This window comes from Mobula birostris, chromosome X (genome assembly GCF_030028105.1).
Source record: "Mobula birostris isolate sMobBir1 chromosome X, sMobBir1.hap1, whole genome shotgun sequence".
Taxonomy (NCBI): Eukaryota; Metazoa; Chordata; class Chondrichthyes; order Myliobatiformes; family Myliobatidae; genus Mobula; species Mobula birostris.
Genome location: NC_092402.1, coordinates 50,957,002 through 50,976,404, shown reverse-complemented (window position 1 = coordinate 50,976,404; position 19,403 = coordinate 50,957,002). Strand labels below are relative to the sequence as shown.

The 19,403-nt window shown below is 50.2% G+C and overlaps 2 protein-coding genes across 3 annotated transcripts in view; one reads left to right on the top strand and one right to left on the bottom strand.

The window, feature by feature from the left end:
* The window catches only part of LOC140191342 (cyclin-T1-like), a 29,887-nt gene extending 23,694 nt beyond the window's left edge, over nucleotides 1–6,193 (top strand). The window contains exons 8-9 of the mRNA XM_072248649.1: nucleotides 409–479; nucleotides 653–6,193. Of these exons, the coding sequence (XP_072104750.1) occupies nucleotides 409–479; nucleotides 653–1,330 (749 nt within the window). The 3' untranslated portion in view covers nucleotides 1,331–6,193. The remainder of the gene's footprint in view (nucleotides 1–408; nucleotides 480–652) is intronic.
* A 528-nt stretch (nucleotides 6,194–6,721) lies between these two features.
* cldn12 (claudin 12) lies at nucleotides 6,722–11,102 on the bottom strand. 2 transcript variants are annotated; one of them, XM_072249300.1, is made up of 2 exons: nucleotides 10,963–11,102; nucleotides 6,722–9,396 (listed from the first exon to the last, which is right to left on the bottom strand). In XM_072249300.1, the coding sequence occupies exons 1-2, from the start codon at nucleotides 10,982–10,984 to the stop codon at nucleotides 8,591–8,593; spliced, it is 828 nt and encodes a 275-aa protein (XP_072105401.1). In that variant the 5' UTR covers nucleotides 10,985–11,102; the 3' UTR covers nucleotides 6,722–8,590. The 2 variants fall into 2 exon arrangements, with proteins under 2 accessions (XP_072105401.1, XP_072105402.1); XM_072249301.1 differs by lacking the exon at nucleotides 10,963–11,102 and adding an exon at nucleotides 10,360–10,567.
* Between the last annotated feature and the right edge of the window lie 8,301 nt (nucleotides 11,103–19,403).

Here is a 19,403-nt window from a genome sequence, read left to right as displayed (position 1 = left end):
GTCCCATCACACACTCCTGGGGTCAGACACAGAGTGAATCTCCCTCCACACCATCCCATCACACACTCCTGGGGTCAGACACAGAGTGAATCTCCCTCCACACCATCCCATCACACACTCCCGGGGTCAGACACAGAGTGAATCTCCCTCTGCACTGTCCCATCACACACTCCTGGGGTCAGACACAGAGTGAAGCTCCCTCCACACAGTCCCCTGCGTTGGATACTCACTGTTGAGGAGCAGTGGGAAACTGGGCCCTGTGACCCCTCTCTCTACCCAGTGACATTTCCGGAATCCTCAACCAACACTGGGATGTAGGGACGGGTTTGTAAATGTCTCCTAAAGTTTGTCCCTCTATTAATGTTGTTCTGCCCCCACACACACACTCTGGGGGCCTTCATCTTCCAGAACTGACGCACGAGTTCCTCCAGATCCTGGAGAAGACCCCCAGTCGCTTGAAACGCATCAAGAACTGGCGGGTAAGTTGGTGATAGATACATCTGTGATGTCCTCATGTACCCCGACCTCCGCTCGCGTACCACGTACACCGACCCACGGACACTCCCTGTGTATCAGACGCTTCCCTCACTCACTGCCGTAGCCCTTGTCCTGTACCTTCAGCCCTCATTGTCTGCTACCTCTGCCCCCTCAGGCCACCCAGGCAGCGAAGAAGCCTCGTTTGGAGGATCCAGAGACAGAGGAAGCGTCCTGGGCTGCTCCCCTATCGGCACATACGGCCATTGGCACCTGCCCGGAGCCACCGGCTGGCGGGGCAGGGCCTGTGGATGAGCGAGGAGTACGAGTTGGCCCCTCCCATGCCACTGTACCTGGCGGCACCCTCCCGCAGCGGGTGAGCCTGTCTGAGTACCGGGCCAAGCGTGCTGAAGAGCTGGCCCAGCAGCGGCAGCGGGCTGCGGTGCCCCTCCACCCAAGGCTGCGTCTGCCCCCAGCGCTGGAGGAAGGATTGGAGAGCGGAGAGAGGGAAGACGAAGGGGAGAGAGGGCGGAGAGATAGGAGGAGGGAGGGAGCCCATCGCCACAAGCGTCATCGGCATCACTGCGGATGGGGTGGTGAGGAGGAGGCTGGGAGCAGGCACAAGCAGCCCCACCCCTCCAAAATGCCAGGACCTCCTCCCCCACCACATCCCCCTCCCCCACCCCCTCCTCTCCCCTCCTCGCTGCCACTGGAGACCAATGGTCATGGGCATTACCAGGATGCCTTTGACATGCTCGAGTCCCTGCTCAGTGCTCAAGGGGTGCCCCGAACAGCCCAGCCCCCTCCCCCGCTGCCCACCGAGCCCCCTCCGCCTCTGCCCCCTCTACCCAAATGAAACCAATGATGGGGTGGGGGTAGGGTATTCTCCCTTTGCCCTTGGCCTCCACCACCGTCAAAACACAGGGACAGAAAGTGGGTTGGGGGTCCCCTTCTGCCCCTCTCCCCGTGAACCAGGGTCAGGGGTAGTTCTCCCTCCATACCATCCCATCACTGTCCAAGTGAACCCAGGGATAGAGTGAGCAGTGGGAGCCCCTCCGCCTCCTCCTCCTGCTACCTGTGAACCCAGTGATGGAGAGAGGGAGTCAGGGTCCTTCAAACTCTATTCCACAGGGACAGAGAGAAGGGCGAGTAAACCCATGGACAGGCAAAGAGGGGGGTGGAGGTAGTCTCCCTCCATCCTCTGCTCCCATCCCTGTTCTCCAATTGAATTTCGGGATGGAGAAAGGGAAAGAGAGAGAAGGGGTGCCTCCTCCATCCGCTCCCCACATTCCTCAAGTAACGACAGGAATATCTCCTCGTATGGTGATGAAACGTTTGCAAGTAAATTGCCAAGATAGGAGAACAATTCAACCCAACCATCAATCATCAAAGCTACACATCTTCCGAGTTGTTTCCAAAGACAGGAATGGAAGTGTGCTTGCTCAGCCCGTCACACCACTCGCCAGGTGAACACAAGGACAGAGCTACGGGGAGGGGCACAGTAGCTGACCGAGTTTCCCGAGGGCTCAGCAACATCGGTGGGCTGCTAGGAGGGGTGTAATGGTTTCAGATCCAGATGGTGCATAAGGAAGTTGTTGCTAGGTCTAGACCCCGAGATGTCGATAATCCCTCTCCGCATCCTCCTTAAACATATAGTGCCTCATCTGCTAAATCCCTCCAGCACCTTGTGTGTTGCTCCAAATTCCAGTGTATTTTGTGTCTCAAGAGAGGATGAGGGGCCTAAAGGAACAGCATAGAAACATAGAAAACCTACAGCACAATACAGGCCCTTCGGCCCACAAAGCTGTGCCAAACATGTCCTTACCTTAGAACTACCTAGGGTTACCCATTGTCTCAGCTTGCTCCTGCCCCACCAAACTCGTTTCTGTATACCTCGACACGGTTTTATCCCCCCTTGTTCAATCCCTTCCTACCTATGTTCGTGACACTTCTCACGCTCTTAAACTTTTCGATGATTTTAAGTTCCCTGGCCCCCACCGCTTTATTTTCACCATGGATGTCCAGTCCCTATATACTTCCATCCCCCATCAGGAAGGTCTCAAAGCTCTCCGCTTCTTTTTGGATTCCAGACCTAATCAGTTCCCCTCTACCACCACTCTGCTCCGTCTAGCGGAATTAGTCCTCACTCTTAATAATTTCTCCTTTGGCTCCTCCCACTTCCTCCAAACTAAAGGTGTAGCTATGGGCACCCGTATGGGTCCCAGCTATGCCTGCCTTTTTGTTGGCTTTGTGGAACAATCTATGTTCCATGCCTATTCTGGTATCTGTCTCCCACTTTTTCTTTGCTACATCGACGACTGCATTGGCGCTGCTTCCTGCGTGCATGCTGAGCTCGTTGACTTTATTAACTTTGCCTCCAACTTTCACCCTGCCCTCAAGTTTACCTGGTCCATTTCCGACACCTCCCTCCCCTTTCTAGATCTTTCTGTCTCTATCTCTGGAGACAGCTTATCTACTGATGTCTATTATAAGCCTACTGACTCTCACAGCTATCTGGACTATTCCTCTTCCCACCTTGTCTCTTGCAAAAATGCCATCCCCTTCTCGCAATTCCTCCGTCTCCACTGCATCAGCTCTCAGGATGAGGCTTTTCATTCCAGGACGAAGGAGGTGTCCTCCTTTTTTAAAGAAAGGGGCTTCCCTTCCTCCACCATCAACTCTGCTCTTAAACGCATCTCCCCCATTTCACACACACCTCTCACTCCATCCTCCCGCCATCCCACTAGTAATAGGGTTCCTCTTGTCCTCACCTACCACCCCACCAGCCTCCGGGTTCAACATATTCTCCGTAACTTCCGCCATCTCCAACGGGATCCCAGCACTAAGCACATCTTTCCCTCCCCCCCACCCTGCTTTCCGCAGGGCTCGCTCCCTACATGACTCCCTTGTCCATTCGTCCCCCCCATCCCTCCCCACTGATCTCCCTCCTGGCACTTATCCTTGTAAGTGGAACAAGTGCTACACATCCCCTTACACCTCCTCCCTTACCACCATTCAGGGCCCCCGACAATCCTTCCAGGTGAGGCGACACTTCACCTGTGAGTCGGCTGGGGTGATATTCTGTGTCCAGTGCTCCCGATGTAGCCTTCTATATATTGGCGAGACCCGACGCAGACTGGGAGACCACTTTGCTGAACACCTACGCTCTGTCCGCCAGAGAAAGCAGAATCTCCCAGTGGCCACACATTTTAATTCCACATCCCATTCCCATTCTGACATGTCTATCCACGGCCCCCTCTACTGTAAAGATGAAGCCACACTCAGGTTGGAGGAACAACACCTTATATTCCGTCTGGGTAGCCTCCAACCTGATGGCACGAACATTGACTTCTCTAACTTCCGCTAATGCCCCACCTCCCCCTTGTACCCTATACACACATTCTTTCTCTCACTCTCCTTTTTCTCCCTCTGTCCCTCTGACTATACCCCTTGCTCATCCTCTGGGTCCCCCCCCCATTTTCCTTCTCCCTGGGCCTCCTGTCCCATGATCTTCTCATATCACCTTTTGCCAATCACCTGTCCAGCTCTTGGCTCCATCCCTCCCCCTCCTGTCTTCTCCCATCATTTTGGATCTCCCCCTCCCCCTCCCCCTCCCACTTCCAAATCTCTTACTAGCTCTTCCTTCAGTTAGTCCTGACGAAGGATCTCGGCCTGAAACGTCGACTGCACCTCTTCCTAGAGATGCTGCCTGGCCTGCTGCGTTCACCAGCAACTTTGATATGTGTTGCTTGAATTTCCAGCATCTGCAGAATTCCTCGTGTTAGGGTTACCCATAGCCCTCTATTTTTCTAAGCTCCATGTATCCATCCAGGAGTCTCTTAAAAGACCCTGTCATTTCCGCCTCCACCACCGCTACCATCAGCCCATTCCACGCACTCACCACTCTCTGCATAAAAAACTTACCCCTGACATCTCCTCTGCACCTACTTCCAAGCACCTTAAAACTATGCCCTCTCGTGCTAGCCATTTCAGCCCTGGGAAAAAGCCTCTGACTATCCACACAATCAATGCCTCTCGTTATCTTGTACACCTCTATCAGGTCACCTCTCATCCTCTGTCACTCCAAGGAGAAAAGGCCAAGTTCACTCAACCTATCCTCATAAGGCATGCTCCCCAATCCAGGCAACATCCTTGTAAATCTCCTCTGCACCCTTTCTATAGTTTCCACATCCTTCCTGTAGTGAGGTGACCAGAACTGAGCACAGTACTCCAAGTGGGGTCTGACCAGGGTCCTATATAGCTGCAACATTACCTCTCAGCTCCTAAACTCAATCCCCTGACTGATGAAGGCCAATGCACCGTATGCTTTCTTAACCACAGAGTCAACCTGCACAACAGCTTTGAGTGTCCTATGGACTCGGACCCCAAGGTCCCTCTGATCCTCCACACTGCCAAGAGTCTTACAGTTAATGCTATATTCTGCCATCGTATTTGACATACCAAAATGAACCACCTCACGCTTATCTGGATTGAACTCCATAGGCCACTTCTCAGCCAAGTTTTGCATCCTATCAACATCGCACGGTAACCTCTGATAGCCCTCCACACTATCCACAACATCCCCAACCTTTGTGTCATCAGCATATTTACTAACCCATCCCTCCATCTCCTCATCCAAGTCACTTATAAAAATCACGAAGAGAAGGGGTCCCAGAACAGATCCCTGAGGCACACCACTGGTTACCGCCATCCATGCAGAATATGATCCGTCTACAACCACTCTTTGCCTTCTGTGGGCAAGCCAATTCTGGATCCACAGTGTTCCATTGGATCCCATGCCTCCTTACTTTCTCAGTAAGCCTTGCATGGGGTACCTTATCAAATGTCTTACTGAAATCCATATACACTACATCTATGGTTCTACCTTCATCAATGTGCGGAAAGGGTGGAACTGTTGGTGTGCGTGGGGAATGAGGAATATGGATATTGTGCAGGCAGACTAGTTTCATATGGCTCCTAGTCATTCAATGACTAGTATAATTAGTTCGGTACAGTAGGATGAGTCAAAGGGTGTTCTCATGCTGTTACCATACTGTGGAAGCCTTGGCATTTCTTCTGGCTCCCCACCTAAGCTGTTTGACCCACTGGATCCATCATCTGATGCGTCCGCTTCAGATCTTGGCATCTCTCCTATCTCCAGAAAGGTTCAGGGAGGGCACCTGTCCCCTCACCAAAGAGGCGAGAGGGGGTCCAAGGGGCAGGGACCAAGAACAGTCATAGTGATGGGGTGAGCAGTCATGTGTGTGCGCGCACACGTTTGAAGAGGGAATATACTGTTTACATTATCTTAAGTAACCTGCCAGTTAAAAGTGCGTAGTAATGCTGCAGTGCGGGTGAAGCCTGGAGGGGGGGAAAGGGAAGAGGAAGAGTCCACTTCCCCATCCCTCCTGTACACCTGTGAACAGGGGGTGTAGTGATTAGAACCCCTGCACCCAGAATTATCTTCAAGAGCACAGGTGAGCCCTAAGCGGATAGCTGGGTTCATGTGTTAACTTGTACAGCCACTAGCCTCTCTCCCCAACCTGTTCTCTTCTCCCTAATCCACAGGGCTATAGGTTCCCTCCCTTGGGCGAGAGCCATGATCTTGTACATACATTTTTGTATGATGAATTATGAAAGTAACTCAGGATGATTTTCCTCTTTAAGCAGGGTGGGGTAGGGAGGGGGGAAATTATAGTGTGACACATTGCGGAGGTTTAGTTACAGTTCATTGTACTTTTGTTATATAAATATATATATATTATAAAAGCGTCGAGTAGCTGTGATGGTTTTCCTTACTACTGGGGAGCAGCTATCTTCTCTCTGCTCAGGGGGAAGGAACACACTGCAAGATAGAACCTTCCAGAGCCTCCTGTGAATTACAGTAACACCATGTCCCTACCATGGTGCTCCCTCCTTACCACCCATCCCAGTGATTTTGATCCCACCATCAGTGCTGTGTCTGTGCAAAGTCTGCATGTTCTCCCTGGGGTTCCAGTTCCCTCCTGCATCCCAATGATGTGCAGGTCAGTGTGTTAATCGGCCACTGTGAATCTTGCCTCTGTGTATGGGCAAGAGATAAAGGGGAGGTGTAGTGGAATTGGGGTTAATGGGGGGAGCGCAGACTTGATGGGCTGAAGGGTCTGTCCTTATAGCTCTATGGTACGTTACTCAGGAGCCCCTGGAGGCCAATGAAACATGCACAGCATGCTCCCACATTCAAACAAGTTTACAGACAAATGAGCCCTTTGTATGAATAAATGAATACTTTTATTGGAAAGCACTCCCACCGCCGATAGGCACAGACATTGAAACTCTTCAACATTTCATTATACAGTATATACAACAGGGCACAGGAATATTCAGAACCAGCAATTTCCGCACCACTTCCCTCACCCCCCAACCCAGTTTGGGAAAATAGCATGTTCCCGATTTAACAGAGGCAGGATCTAGGAACCAGTGGCGGGAGAGAGAAGGAGTTTATAAGAGTGCGAGAGATATCATTCTGGTCACAGGAGCCCCCCCCCCTCCCCCCTCCCCCCTCCCCATACACTACTCCAGAGATACCCATCTAATCCAACCAGCAAGGGCTGCAGAAATGAAACTCAGTAAATGATAAAGGAGTTGTTGACTCCCATGGGAGGGGATGAAGTTGGCTGTAATGTGGGATTGATGGGGAGGGGAAAGGTGGTGGAATGGCATGGAAAGGGATGAGATGTGAATGGGGGAAAGGAGATGGGGTGGGATAGGTAGGAAGAGAAAGGAATGGGGTTGTGATGGGTTAGTGGGGGAAATGTGATGTGGAAGTAGATAGAGAGTGGGAATGAGGTGGATGGGGAGGGGGAAGGAAGAAGGATGTCATGGAAAGGGGGGGGGAGAGGAGGAAGGATGAGGGGGGAAGCTGGAATGGAGTTCCAATGTGATGTCAATGCACCAACAGCCCTGACAGCTGGTGAACTGGGAATGGGACACCACCTCTCCCCCTCCTCTCTCTCCCCTTGAGCCTGCTGTAACACAATCAGAACATCACAATTCAGCACTTGCAGAACAACACTGGACACTGCACTGTCACCACAGTTACTCGCCCGGGACTACTCCGACAGCACCTCCCCGAACCACCCGGAACATCCACTGGCACCTTTCCCCTCCGCAGAAGCTGCTCGGCCCACTGAGTCACAAGATACAGGATACAGGTTGCAGCATCTGCAGTCTCTCTGCCTTTCCCGCCCAGAGGACAAGGCCAGTGGGCACAAGGAAACAAGCCCCGCTCTTGCACTGGCCAACTGAGGAAAAATTGACCTCTATCACTAGGTCAAAATCCCAGGAACTCCCTTTATCAATGGCACCATTGGAGCACCTTCGGTTCACCCCCACCTTCATGGGGAGCAGGGAACAAATGAGTAATGATTATACTCATGAATGACACCCACACCCAGACAATGAATGAATAGGCAATGAGAGCAGAGTTAGCAGGTGGAAGGAGGTATCCACATTCACAGCGCAATTAGATCATCCACGAGTTGCATTGTTCCCTGGGTTAAATGCCCCGTCAGAGTCCTCGGTACTTCATGTCTCGGTCACGGAATACAGTTGGCACCAAGCTGCAGGCGAATACAGCAGGTGAACTGATAGTGTGTATATGAGAGAGAAATGACTTGGAAGGAATAGTGGAAACCGAGCAAAAGGGAACCCTAGAAGGAGAGATGTACAACATGTGTGTGTGTGTGTGTGTGTGTGTGTGTGTGTGTGTGTGAGAGAGAGAGAGAGAGACAGAGACAGACAGGTAGTGTACATGCCAGAGAGATCCTGTGTGTGAGATAGTGTTTGTGGGCCCTTGTGACTGTGTGTGTGTGTGTCTCTCTCTCTCTCTCTATGTGTAATTGAATATAAGAGTGCATCTCTGTATATTGTGAGAAGCAATCCGGTGAATGCGTGGCAATGTGCACGTCTGAGACAAGAAGTGTTAGGGGTGTGTGAGGAAGGGAGCGAGTGAGGGGATCCTCCTCTGTGCGTACATCCCATCCTAGGGGTGTTTGTGGTTCTGGGGACAAGCGGAGGACAAAGCAGCCCAATCACTCAACACCCCCATCGCTGTCCCCCACTGCCCCTCCCCCCCTTAGCACGCCTGCTGCCTGATGACAGGGATATCGATCTCCAGGGTGGAGAGACGGGAACGGCGGCCGGAGGGCTCGGCCAAGTAGGCAGTGGGAGCGGATAGCGGGTATGGGTAGTGCTGAAATTGGGCTGGGAGAGGGGTTGGGGCCAGCGGCTGCCAAAGCAGCACGGGCGGTGGACGGCAGGCACAGTACCAGAGCAGCAACAGCCCACCGGCCAGTGCCAGCCCGCCACCGCTGCCCAGAGCTAAGTAGGCGGCGGGCCCCGCGCTCCAAGTCGGCCCGTAGCGCCGGTTTAGACGGCTAGTATGGAGCAGCAGCCAGACAGTGGGACCTAGTACCAGGCCGGCAGCCAGCAGGTCGAGTAAGCCAGCCACCAGCTGGCAGCCAGCGCTGTTGACCAGGCAGCGGGCCAGGCCGGCACGGGGGGCACGGCCGCTGCAAGCAGCGTGACAGAGGCCGAGGGCACCCAGCAGAGCGGCGGCGGTAGCGGCAGTCAGGGCCAGTGGCAGTGCCAGCTGTAACAGCCGCAGGTCGAGCTGGTCAAGTGAGCGGTACCAGTCGGGGTCGCGGAAGGTGCAACGGGCCTCACCCTGTGCTCTCACGCAGCGGGTCCAGAGCCCAGAGCTGACGCTCAGGTTGGGCTGGTGCCGGCTGGCCGAGGCCAGACGCTGAAGCCGCCAGCGTGGTAGCAGTGTGGCAGCCAGCAGCCCACCCAGAGAGCACACTCCACACAGCAGCGCTAGCCCGGTGGCCGCCTGCACCTCCCGGCACGCCATGGAGCCGCGACACCACCAGACGCCGGCACCTGTGGGGGAGAAGGGGAGAGGTTAGGGGGGTCAGCAGGGGAGGACAGAGAGAGAGGTTGGTAGGAGATCAGAGCAAGACGGGCGGGTGGGGGAGATGGGGCCGGGTCGCGGCGCGGAAGGAGGAGATGGGGCGGGGGCGCGGAGGGAGGAGATGGGGTGGGGAAGAGGGAGACGGGGCAGAGGGTGGGGATTAGTGAGGTGATGGGTTGAGGAGACGGGAATGAAAATTAGATAGCGGGGTAAAAATAAGGAATGAGGAGTAGGGTTTCGACCAGAGACTTGGACAACCCCAACCCCTCCCCTCCCACCGACGCTGCTCAACCCGAAACGTTGACCATCCCAAATTCTCACGCCCACCATCAGAGCCGCAGACCTTGAACCCAGACGCAACAAAAGGATCGGACAGGGTCTTGGGGTGGGGAGTGAAGACCGACGGTGGACGGTTACACCCGTGTCCATCTCATTTCTGGTGACCAGGCGCCGGACCCCGGGCCAATGACAGGAGCGGGGTATGTTCATTAAGTCAAGCAGGCTCCACAACGACCCCAGGCGACTGGGCAGGCGTGCTGCATTAGTTTATTTCCCAGAACCTGATAACAAGGATATCGAGCTCCAGGGCGCGGCCAGGTAGGCGGGGAGGTTGGGAGTGGCGGCGGCCGCTGCCTGAGTAGAAGGGGAGTAGGAGGTCTAAGGACGGCCCCGTTGTCCAAGTGACAGCGGAGCTCCGGGGAGCAGGCAATTAGGCTGACCCAGCCATCAGCAGGCACAAGGCAAGGCGCGGACATTCGTTGACTGGCGTCATGACGTCAGGAAGGACGGACGCGCGTGCTGCAGCGCCCGGGCCCCTCAGCTCGTTAATTGGTGCCCAGTCGGAAGGATCGCCCGACCACTCCACCACTTCCTCCTCCAAGCCGACGGCGGACCCAATACCTCAGACATAGCGGCGTCAGCGTCACCCTCACCTTTCCTTCTGTCTTCAACTGCAAACTCCAGCGTTGGCCCACCCCCGCGGCCCGCGATCTCAGGCCGCCCGTCACCAGCGCTCCGCCAGCCCCCGCTCGTAAACCGGGGGCCTGATCGCAACGACCGATTGGGTTGCGCCCGCGTCGGTCAAACTCATGGGTTCCTGGTCTCCACTCCGATTGGCAGCTCGCTCCCCTCGAGTTCCACCGACCCTCTCCAATTGGTCGCTCAGTTGAAGGCTGTTACGAGCCTGCGCTGACATTGGCTAAATGGGGGTTCGGTTGACTGATTGGAAGCAATGGAAAGTGCCCTGACTCCCGATTGGCTGCTGCGCGGTTGTTGGGGGGGGGAAGAGAGAGAGAGGGAGGGGAACATGCTGGACACGTCTCTAATTGGTTGAGGGTACTAGGGGGCGTGGCGTGTTTGGGTTAGTGACGCTACATCAGACCCGCCCCGATGCCAGCGGAGATTCCGGGGCGCGCAAGCGCGGTCTGTTTCCATGGCGATGCTTGGCCTGACCCGGCTGCGTTACCGGGATCCCTTGCAGGCCAATGTTGGGGATGATGGTCTTCACTCCCCCATTCACCAAAAAACTCACTGACCTTTACCTCCCACCACCACCATCGATGTCCGGGCGGTCCTCCCTCCGCTCAGAACCCGTCGTTACAAAGCGTTTCCCTGCCTCGGAGGGATCTTTCCAACCTCCATCAGTCGACCATCGCGGCCCCCTCTCTCCAGCAGTGCCGTGGGAGTGCCTGACTCTCTCCTCCTCCTATCCCTAACACCGGTCTCAATGACACTCAATATCGCTCGCCTGCCCCCACCACTCCCAACAGCACCTCCCCTTTCACACAAATCCAGAGCAACACACAAAACGCTGGAGGAACTCAGCAGGTGAGACAGAATCTATGATAATGTATAAATAGTTGACACTGGGAATTCTCCCGCCTCCCCAAATAAAATCCCTGAGCAAAGATGCCTAGTCCACTCAATAGAACATACCTACTACCATCCCTCTGAAGGCTCTTCACCACTCTTCCTCTGTGTCAAACATCTCCTTCTAGGTTGGGAGACCAGCATGTCCACATTATTCCTAATTACACCATCCGGGCCTTCCCATCTTCTCACAGCTCCCATCGGGCAGGAGGTACAGAAGCCTTAAGTCCCACACCACCAGGTTCAGGAACAGCTACTTCCCTTCAATCAATCCCTTCAAGTATAAAGTATTCAGTTTCTGAACCAACTGGCACAACCCTGATCACCACCTCAGTACAGCAACATTGTGACCACTTTGCACTGCAATAGAAGTAGTATTTTTCTAATTGAGTCCGGCACACAGATGGTTTTCCCGCACTGTCAGAAAGGCAAAACAGGATTATTCACAGACAGCCATTTCTGTGACACCAGAGACACAGGGCATATGTAGCAGGGTATTCAGACCATAACAGACTACAAGTCCCCCACATGCACCAACAACAATGACACTTTCCCTCCTGACAGGCTGGGTGACTGGTCTTTTACCCTCAGTTTGTGCCAGTGAGGAAGAACACACCCATCTCCAAGGAGCAGGCCCTAGCTGATCTGGCCACAGCTGACGCGAGGAAGACCCTAGCCAGGGTCAGCTCATGTAAAGCTGTGGGGCCTGATAACACAGCTGTCGGGTGCTGAGGGACTGTGTAGCCCAGTTAAGAGGTTCTAACAGACATCTTCAACATCCCTCTGGAACAGTCCACTATCCCCACAGGCTTCAAGGCGACCACCATCATCCCGGGTGTACAAGACAGTAGCCTCAACGGAGGGAGATTGAAAATCTGGCTGAGTGGAGCCAGTCCTCATCGGTGGAGAGGGTCAGCAACTTTAAATTCCTCGGTGTTATCATTTCAAAGGATATGTGCTCTGCAGCATTGACCTCAACAATAATGTCATGTGGCTGGTTATGTATCACATTGAATCTCATCTTCTCAACTCAGTACATAGTTGAACCACCTCTCACAGCTATTACAGCCAGTAGTCTTTTTGAATAAGTGTCTATTAACTTTGCACAATGTGATGAAGCAAGATTTGCCCATTCCTCCTTGCAAAATTGCTCAAACTGTGCCAGGTTAGTTGGGGAGCGGCAGTGGACAGCAATCTTGAGGTCTTGCCAGAGATGTTCGATCAGGTTAAGGTCAGGACTCTGACTGGGCCACTGAAAGGACATCAATTTTCTTCATTTGAAGCCACACCATGGTTGCTCTGGCAGTGTGATTTGGGTCATTGTCTAACTTCTTGCCCAGTTTAAGCTTTTTGGCAGAGACCAACAGGTTTTTAACCAGGGTCTGTCTGTATTTATCAGCATTTCCCATCAATCCTAATCAGATTTCCAGTCCCTGCTGCTGAAAAACATACCCATAGCATGATGCTATCTCCACCATACTTTACAGAAGGGATGGTGTTACCTGGCTGATGTGCAGTATTAGATTTATGCCACATGTACCCCTTAGTTTTGAGGCCAAAAAGTTACACTTTAGTCTCTCATCCAACTGCAAGATCTTCTTTCACTTCTAAGGGATGCTTTGGCAAAGTCTTTATGGGCAAGGATATGCTTATTTTTTAAGCCGGGGCTTCTTCCTTGCCACTATTCCATAAGTACGCTTTTTGTCCAAGGCCTTAGAGACTATGGAGTGATGAGAACTTCATCTCCAGTTGCAGCCACTGACTTCTGCAGTTCACTCAGAGTGACTGTTGGCGACACAGGAGCCTCTCTTACAAGTGCCATTCTTCTCCGGTGACTAAGTTTAGAGGGGCAGCTTGACCCAGGCAGTGTGGCTGTGGTTTCATAGTTTTTCTGCTTTTACATGACGAATTTTTCAGCCCTCGGTTATGGACCAAGCCTTTTTGAAATGGAAAACGAAAGGTATAACATGTTTTCATGACTTATTTCTGGATAACTGTTTTATATCTTTTGAACAGTTATCTAAGAAGTTTGATTTGCCTAGATCCCATTTTTTTTTAGATACTTACAAAAAAGTGTTCTCATTGGATGCATCATGGTCTGGTATGGCAATTCAAATGCACAGGAACATAAGAAGCTGCAGAGAGTAGTAGACTCTACCCAATATATCACGGGAATATTCCTCCCTCTCCACAGTGTGATCGTGGTGATGCTAGTGTGAGGAATTTTGTGGTGAGGTTTCTTGCCGGTGTTTCCTCTTCTCCATCCACGTCCTCAGATTCACCCAGGAGGCATTGCTCTGCCAATTCTTGAAGCTCTTTGTTATTAAGGCTCTCACCATGAGAATACAGTAACTCTTCAACATCGCCATCTTTAGATTATGAAGACACGTAGTCCTCTTTTATTGTCATTTAGTAATGTATGCATTAAGAAATGATACAATATTTCCTCCGGTGTGATATCACAAAACACAGGACAGACCAAGACTGAAAAAACTGACAAAACCACATGATTATAACATATAGTTACAACAGTGTAACAATACCATAACTTGATGAAGAAGTCCATGAGCACAGTAAAAGTTCAAAGTCTCTCAAATGTCCCACATCTCACGCAGACGGGAGAAGGAAGAAAAACTCTCCCTGCTGTGCCGACCATAGTCCGACTCTGAGTCATCTGAAAACTTCGAGCCTCTGATCAGCTCTCTGACACCGAGTACTGAGCGCCATCTCTGTCTGAACGATTCGACCGCAACCTCGATCGCCAACAGCAGGCAAAGCCGGGGATTTTGAGGCCTACCCTCCGAAAGATTCCTGACCACGCAGTAACGACAGCAGCGAACAAGCGTTTCAGAAATTTCTCCAGATGTTCCTCTGTGCTTTCACGTCCCTCTCCATCAAATCAGAATTGTCCACGGCCCCTATTTAACAGATACGATATCATTTTTCATTGGAGGGCTGTGCACGTGTGGTGTGCTGCTCTCTCTCCTCCCACCGTCTTCTAATCTCTCTTCACTGGCCAATTCATGATATTTTGGATGACTGGTTTCGCCTGAAGTCCTAGGATGGCATTGCATGCTTCTGGCCATAGCTTCTTGCACAGTCTGTTCATGCAGTTTGAAGTTACTTCACCCCAGGCTGCTCTAATACTGTCTACAGCTTTCATGATGTAGTTTTTCCAAAATTGCCTGATGGATTTGTTGTCTTGGCCTTTTGTTTCCTCTACAAGTTGCCTGAATGTGTGATGAAGGTAGTAGGCTTTAAAATTTTATATTATTCCTTAATCCATTGGTTGGAGTAATGAGGTGGTGTTGGGTGGAAGGTAAACCACTTCTACAGGAATGCAGGTCCAAAGCGTTTCAGGATTCTCAGGGTGGCTTGGGGCATTATTCAGCACCAACAATGCCTTAGGTTCAAGCTAGATTGGTTTATATGACTTTAAAATGCCTTTTATTGCTCATGGTGTTTCAGAGTGATACACAATCATAGGATTTAACTTAAAGTCACCTTTAGCATTGCCTGCCAGCAAGAGAATTAAATGGTCCTTTGCAGCCTTGAACCCAGATGCATGTTTCTCTTCTTGGGAGATGAAAGCACGAGAAGGCAGTCTTTTCCAAAATAAGCCCGTTTCATCCACACTGAAGACAAGCTTGGGAGGATAGTTGTCCTTTTCGATTATGGCCTTCCGTGCTGCAGAGAACCCTGGGCTGCCTTGCTGTCTGCACTGTCGGCTTCACCAGAGATACGTATGCTACGGAGGTTACTCCACTGTTTGAATCTGTCAAACCAACCACTGCTGCCTGTGAATGTCACCAACGTATCATCATCTTCTTCTTCTTGAATATAATTGATGATGCTTTTTGCCTTTTCCATTATTATCAGCTAGCTTAGGGGCATGTTTCATTGTGTTCGGTCATCCACCCATATATTTAGTCTATTTTCCATTTTTTCAAGCAAATGGCTCCTTGAATGAGTCATCTTCATTGATGATAACTTTGAGGTCGTCATTGCAGAAGCTTTCATCTTGTCTGCATTTTTTATAATTGTTCCGATCGTCAATGTAGCCAATTTCAAAGAGGCGCCAACATCAACCTGATACTCACCAGCTTCCAAATGTCATCTCACTTACAATTTCACATCCATGCTAATGCTCTTCCTAGACATCTCAGATGCACTACCCTCACTGGAAGTTGCAGGCCAATTTTCAGACATTATGGGTGAAAAAAATGGAAATAATTGTTGAGGGATTGAGAATGCTTACACACGTGAGGGAGGCATAGTGTGAACTGTGAGTGGCTCAGAGTGTGTGTAAGGTGCTCTCATTGGCTCATTGAATGTTTAATGGCGTCCACTCGAGAAGTTTTAAGTGTTGTTTAGAATGAATTGTTGACATTTTAAAACATTTCAATAAAGAATTGAAGCATTAACAAATAAAGCATTGTAACGAATTAGCGCTACGTGGGATCTGAGGTTCATTTTCTTGCAGGCATTTACAGGAAGATAAAGAAAAACAATAGAATTTGTGAAAAAGCTAATCGTAATAGAGACTGACAAACATCCAGTGTGGAAATAGGAGCAATCAATAAACAACAAGAGTAAAACAAATAAAGTAATAAAAAAAGTAAATTATTAATATTGAGAACAAGAGTGGTCAAGTCCTTGAAAGTGAGTCCATAGGTTGTGGAATCAGTTCAGTGCTGAGGTGAGTAAAGTTATCTACACTGGTTCAGGAGTCTGATGGTTGTAGGGTAATAACAGTTCCTGAATCTGGTGGTGTGGGACGTAAGGCTCCTGTACCTCCTGCCGGATAGTAGGAGCAAGAAAAGATGGTGAGGCAGTCCTTGATGACTGGTGCTGCTTTCTTGTGCCAGTGCTCCATGTAAATGTGCTCAGTGGTGGGGAGAGAATTGCCTACGATGGACTGGGCTGTATCCACTACTGTCTGTAGGGTCCCCCAGTCCTGAGTATTAGTGTTTCCATACCAGGCCATGATGCAACCAGTCAGGATACTCTCCACTGTGCATCTACAGAATTCTGTCAAAGTTTCAGATGAGCTGACAAACGGCGATATTTGATCATACTGGCCAGTGATCTGACAGGGTCTCAGGGAAGCGACAGCAGCGTCCTCTGCTGATGAATCTGGCGTCCCTGCACATGAACCAAGAACGCTTCACCAAGAGAAGATTCACCAGGAAGGCATAGAGAGAAGCTGCCCTCCAGTGGCGGTCCACGGGGTGCACCGGCCACTTCATCAGTACCAAGCAGGATGGACATTTCATGTTTTTTTCTCAGTTATTTCCTTCCTCTATGGTTCCCATCTATAGGGGGAGGGATGAACCACATCATATCGATTGTAAAAGTTTCAGATGACATGCTGAATCTACAGAAACCAAGACCATAAGATGTAGGAGCAGAATTAGGCCATCCGGCCCATCGAGTCTGCTTCACCATTCTATCATGGCTGATTCATTTCCCTCTCAACCCCATTGTCCTGCCTTCTCCCCGTAACCTTTCACATCCTTACTAATCAAGAACTTGTCAACCTCAGCATTTAATACACCCAGCGACTTGGCCTCCACTGCCGCCTGTGGCAACGAATTCCACAGATTCACCACCACCTGCCTAAAAAAAAATCCTCCTCAAATCCATTCTAAATGGACGCCCCTCTATTCTGAGGCTGTGCCCTCAGGTCCTAGACTCCCCCACCAAAGGAAACATCCTCTTCACATCCACTCTATCTAGGTCTTTCAACATTCGGTAGGTTTCAATGAGATCCTCCCTCATTCTTCTGAATTCCAGTGAGTACAGGCCCAGAGCCATCAAATACTCCTCATACAATAAGCTTTTCCGTTATGGAATCATTCTCATGCACCTCCTCTGACCCTCTCCAATGTCAGCACATCTTTTCTGAGATAAGGGGCCCAAAGCTGCTCACAATACTCCAAGTGAGGCCTCACCAGTGACTTATAAAACCTCAACATTACATCCATTATTATTTTCTAGACCTCTTGAAATGAATGCTAACATTGCATTTGCCTTCCTCATCACTGACTCAAACTGCAAGTTAACCTTTAGGGAATCCTGCACAAGGACTCCCAAGTCCCCTTTGTACCTCGAATTTTTGAATTTACTCCCCGTTTAGAAAACAGTATATGCTTTTATTCCTTCTCCCAAGGTGCATGATCATACACTTCCTGACATTGTATTCCATCTGCCACTTCTTTGCCAATTTCCCAAACCTGTCTAAGTCCTTCTGTAGCCTCCCTGCTTCCTCAACACTACCTGACCCTCTAACTATCATCGTATCATTCGCAAACCTGGCCACAGATAGTTGACATACAACATAAAAAGAATCAATCCCAACACCAACCTCTGCAGAACACCACTAGTCACCGGCATCCAGTCAGAAAAGGCTCCCTTTATTCTCATTATTTGCCTTCTGCCAGACAGCCAATCTTCAATCCATGCCAGTATATTTACTATAATACCATGGGCTCTTGTTTTGTTAAGCGGCCTCATGAATGGCACCTTGTCAAAGGCCTTCTGAAAATCCAAACACACTACATCCACTGACTCCTTTGTCTATCCTGCCTGTTATTTCTTCAAAGAATTCAAACAGATATATCAGGCAAGATTTTCCGTCAACGGAACCATGCTGACTACGGCCTATTTTGTCATGTGTCTCCAAGTACCCTGGACCCACACCCTTAACAACAGACTCCAACATCTTCCCAACTAGGTCAGAATAAGTGGCCTATAATTTCCTTTCTTCTGCCTCCCTCTTTTCTTCAAGAGTGGAGTGACATTTGCAATTTTCCAATCCTCTGGAGCAATGCCAGAATCTATTGATTCTTGAAAGATCATTACTATTTCCTCTGCAATCTCTTCAGCTGCCTCTTTCGAAACCCTGGAATGTAGTCCATCTGGTCGAGGTGACTTATCTACCTTCTGACCTTTCAGCTTCACAAGCTCAGTAATAGCAACTACACTCACTTCTTGATCCCTAATACTCGAACTTCTGGCCTACTGCTAGTGAAGACTGATGCAAAATGCTTATTCAGTTTGTCCACCATTTCCTTGTCCCCCGTTACCACCTCTCCAGTGTCACTTTCCAGCGGTCCAATATCTACTCTCATCTCTCTTTTACTCATTATATATCTGAAAAAACTTTTGGTATCCTCTTTGGGCTAGCTTACCTTCATATTTCATTTTTTCCCCCTTTAGGGTTTTCCAGTTGCCTTCTGTTAGTTTTTAAAAGCTTCCCAATCCTCTACCTTCTCACTAATTTTTGCTCTATTCTATGGCCTCTCTTTTGCTTTTATGTTGGCTTTGACTTGTCAGCCATGGTTGTGATATCGTGCCTTTAGAATACTTTTTCTTTGGGATGTATCTACCCTGTACTTCTCAAATTGCTCCCAGAAACTCCAGCTATTGCTGCTCTGCTTGTGTCCACTTCCACTCAACTTTGGCTAGATCCTCGCTCATGCCTCTATGATTCCCCTTACACCACTGTAGTGCTGATATATCTGACTGTAGCTTCTCCCTCTCAAAGTGCAGGGTGAATTCTGTCATATTATGATCACTATCTCCTAAGCTCCCGAATCAAATCTGGGTCATTACACAACACCCACTTCAGGATAGCTGATCCTCAAATGGGTCAACCACAAGCTGCTCTAAAAAGCCATCTCATAGGCACCCTACAGTTTCTCTCTCTTGGGATCCAGGACCAACCTGATTTTCCCAATCTACTTGCATATTCAAATCGCCATGACTATCGTAATGTTGCCCTTTTGCTATGCCTCTTCTATCTCCCATTGCAATTTGTAGCCCACATGCTGGCTACTGTTCGGAGACTTCCTTGTAGTTCCCTTCAGGGTCATCTTGCCCTTACAGTTCTTTAACTCTGCCCACAATGATTCTATGTCTTCCGATCATGTGTCTCCTCTTTCTAAGGATTTGAGTTCATTTTTTAACAAAAGAGCCACCCTACCCTGTATGCTGATTCATCACCGCCTTTGATTCAGCCATCAACAGTGATGGCATTGGAGCTGTGCTTAGCCACACAGTCATAAGTATAAAGTGAGTAGAGCAGGGGGCTAAGCACACAGTC

Coding starts and splice junctions, on each gene's coding strand:
- cldn12 (XM_072249300.1), bottom strand. CDS start 10,984: ATGGTGGTGGTGGGAGGTAAAG. Junction 9,397..10,962: donor GGTGGTGGTGGGAGGTAAAG/GTCAGTGAGTTT, acceptor TCTCCCCCACAG/GTGCCGGCGTCTGGTGGTGT.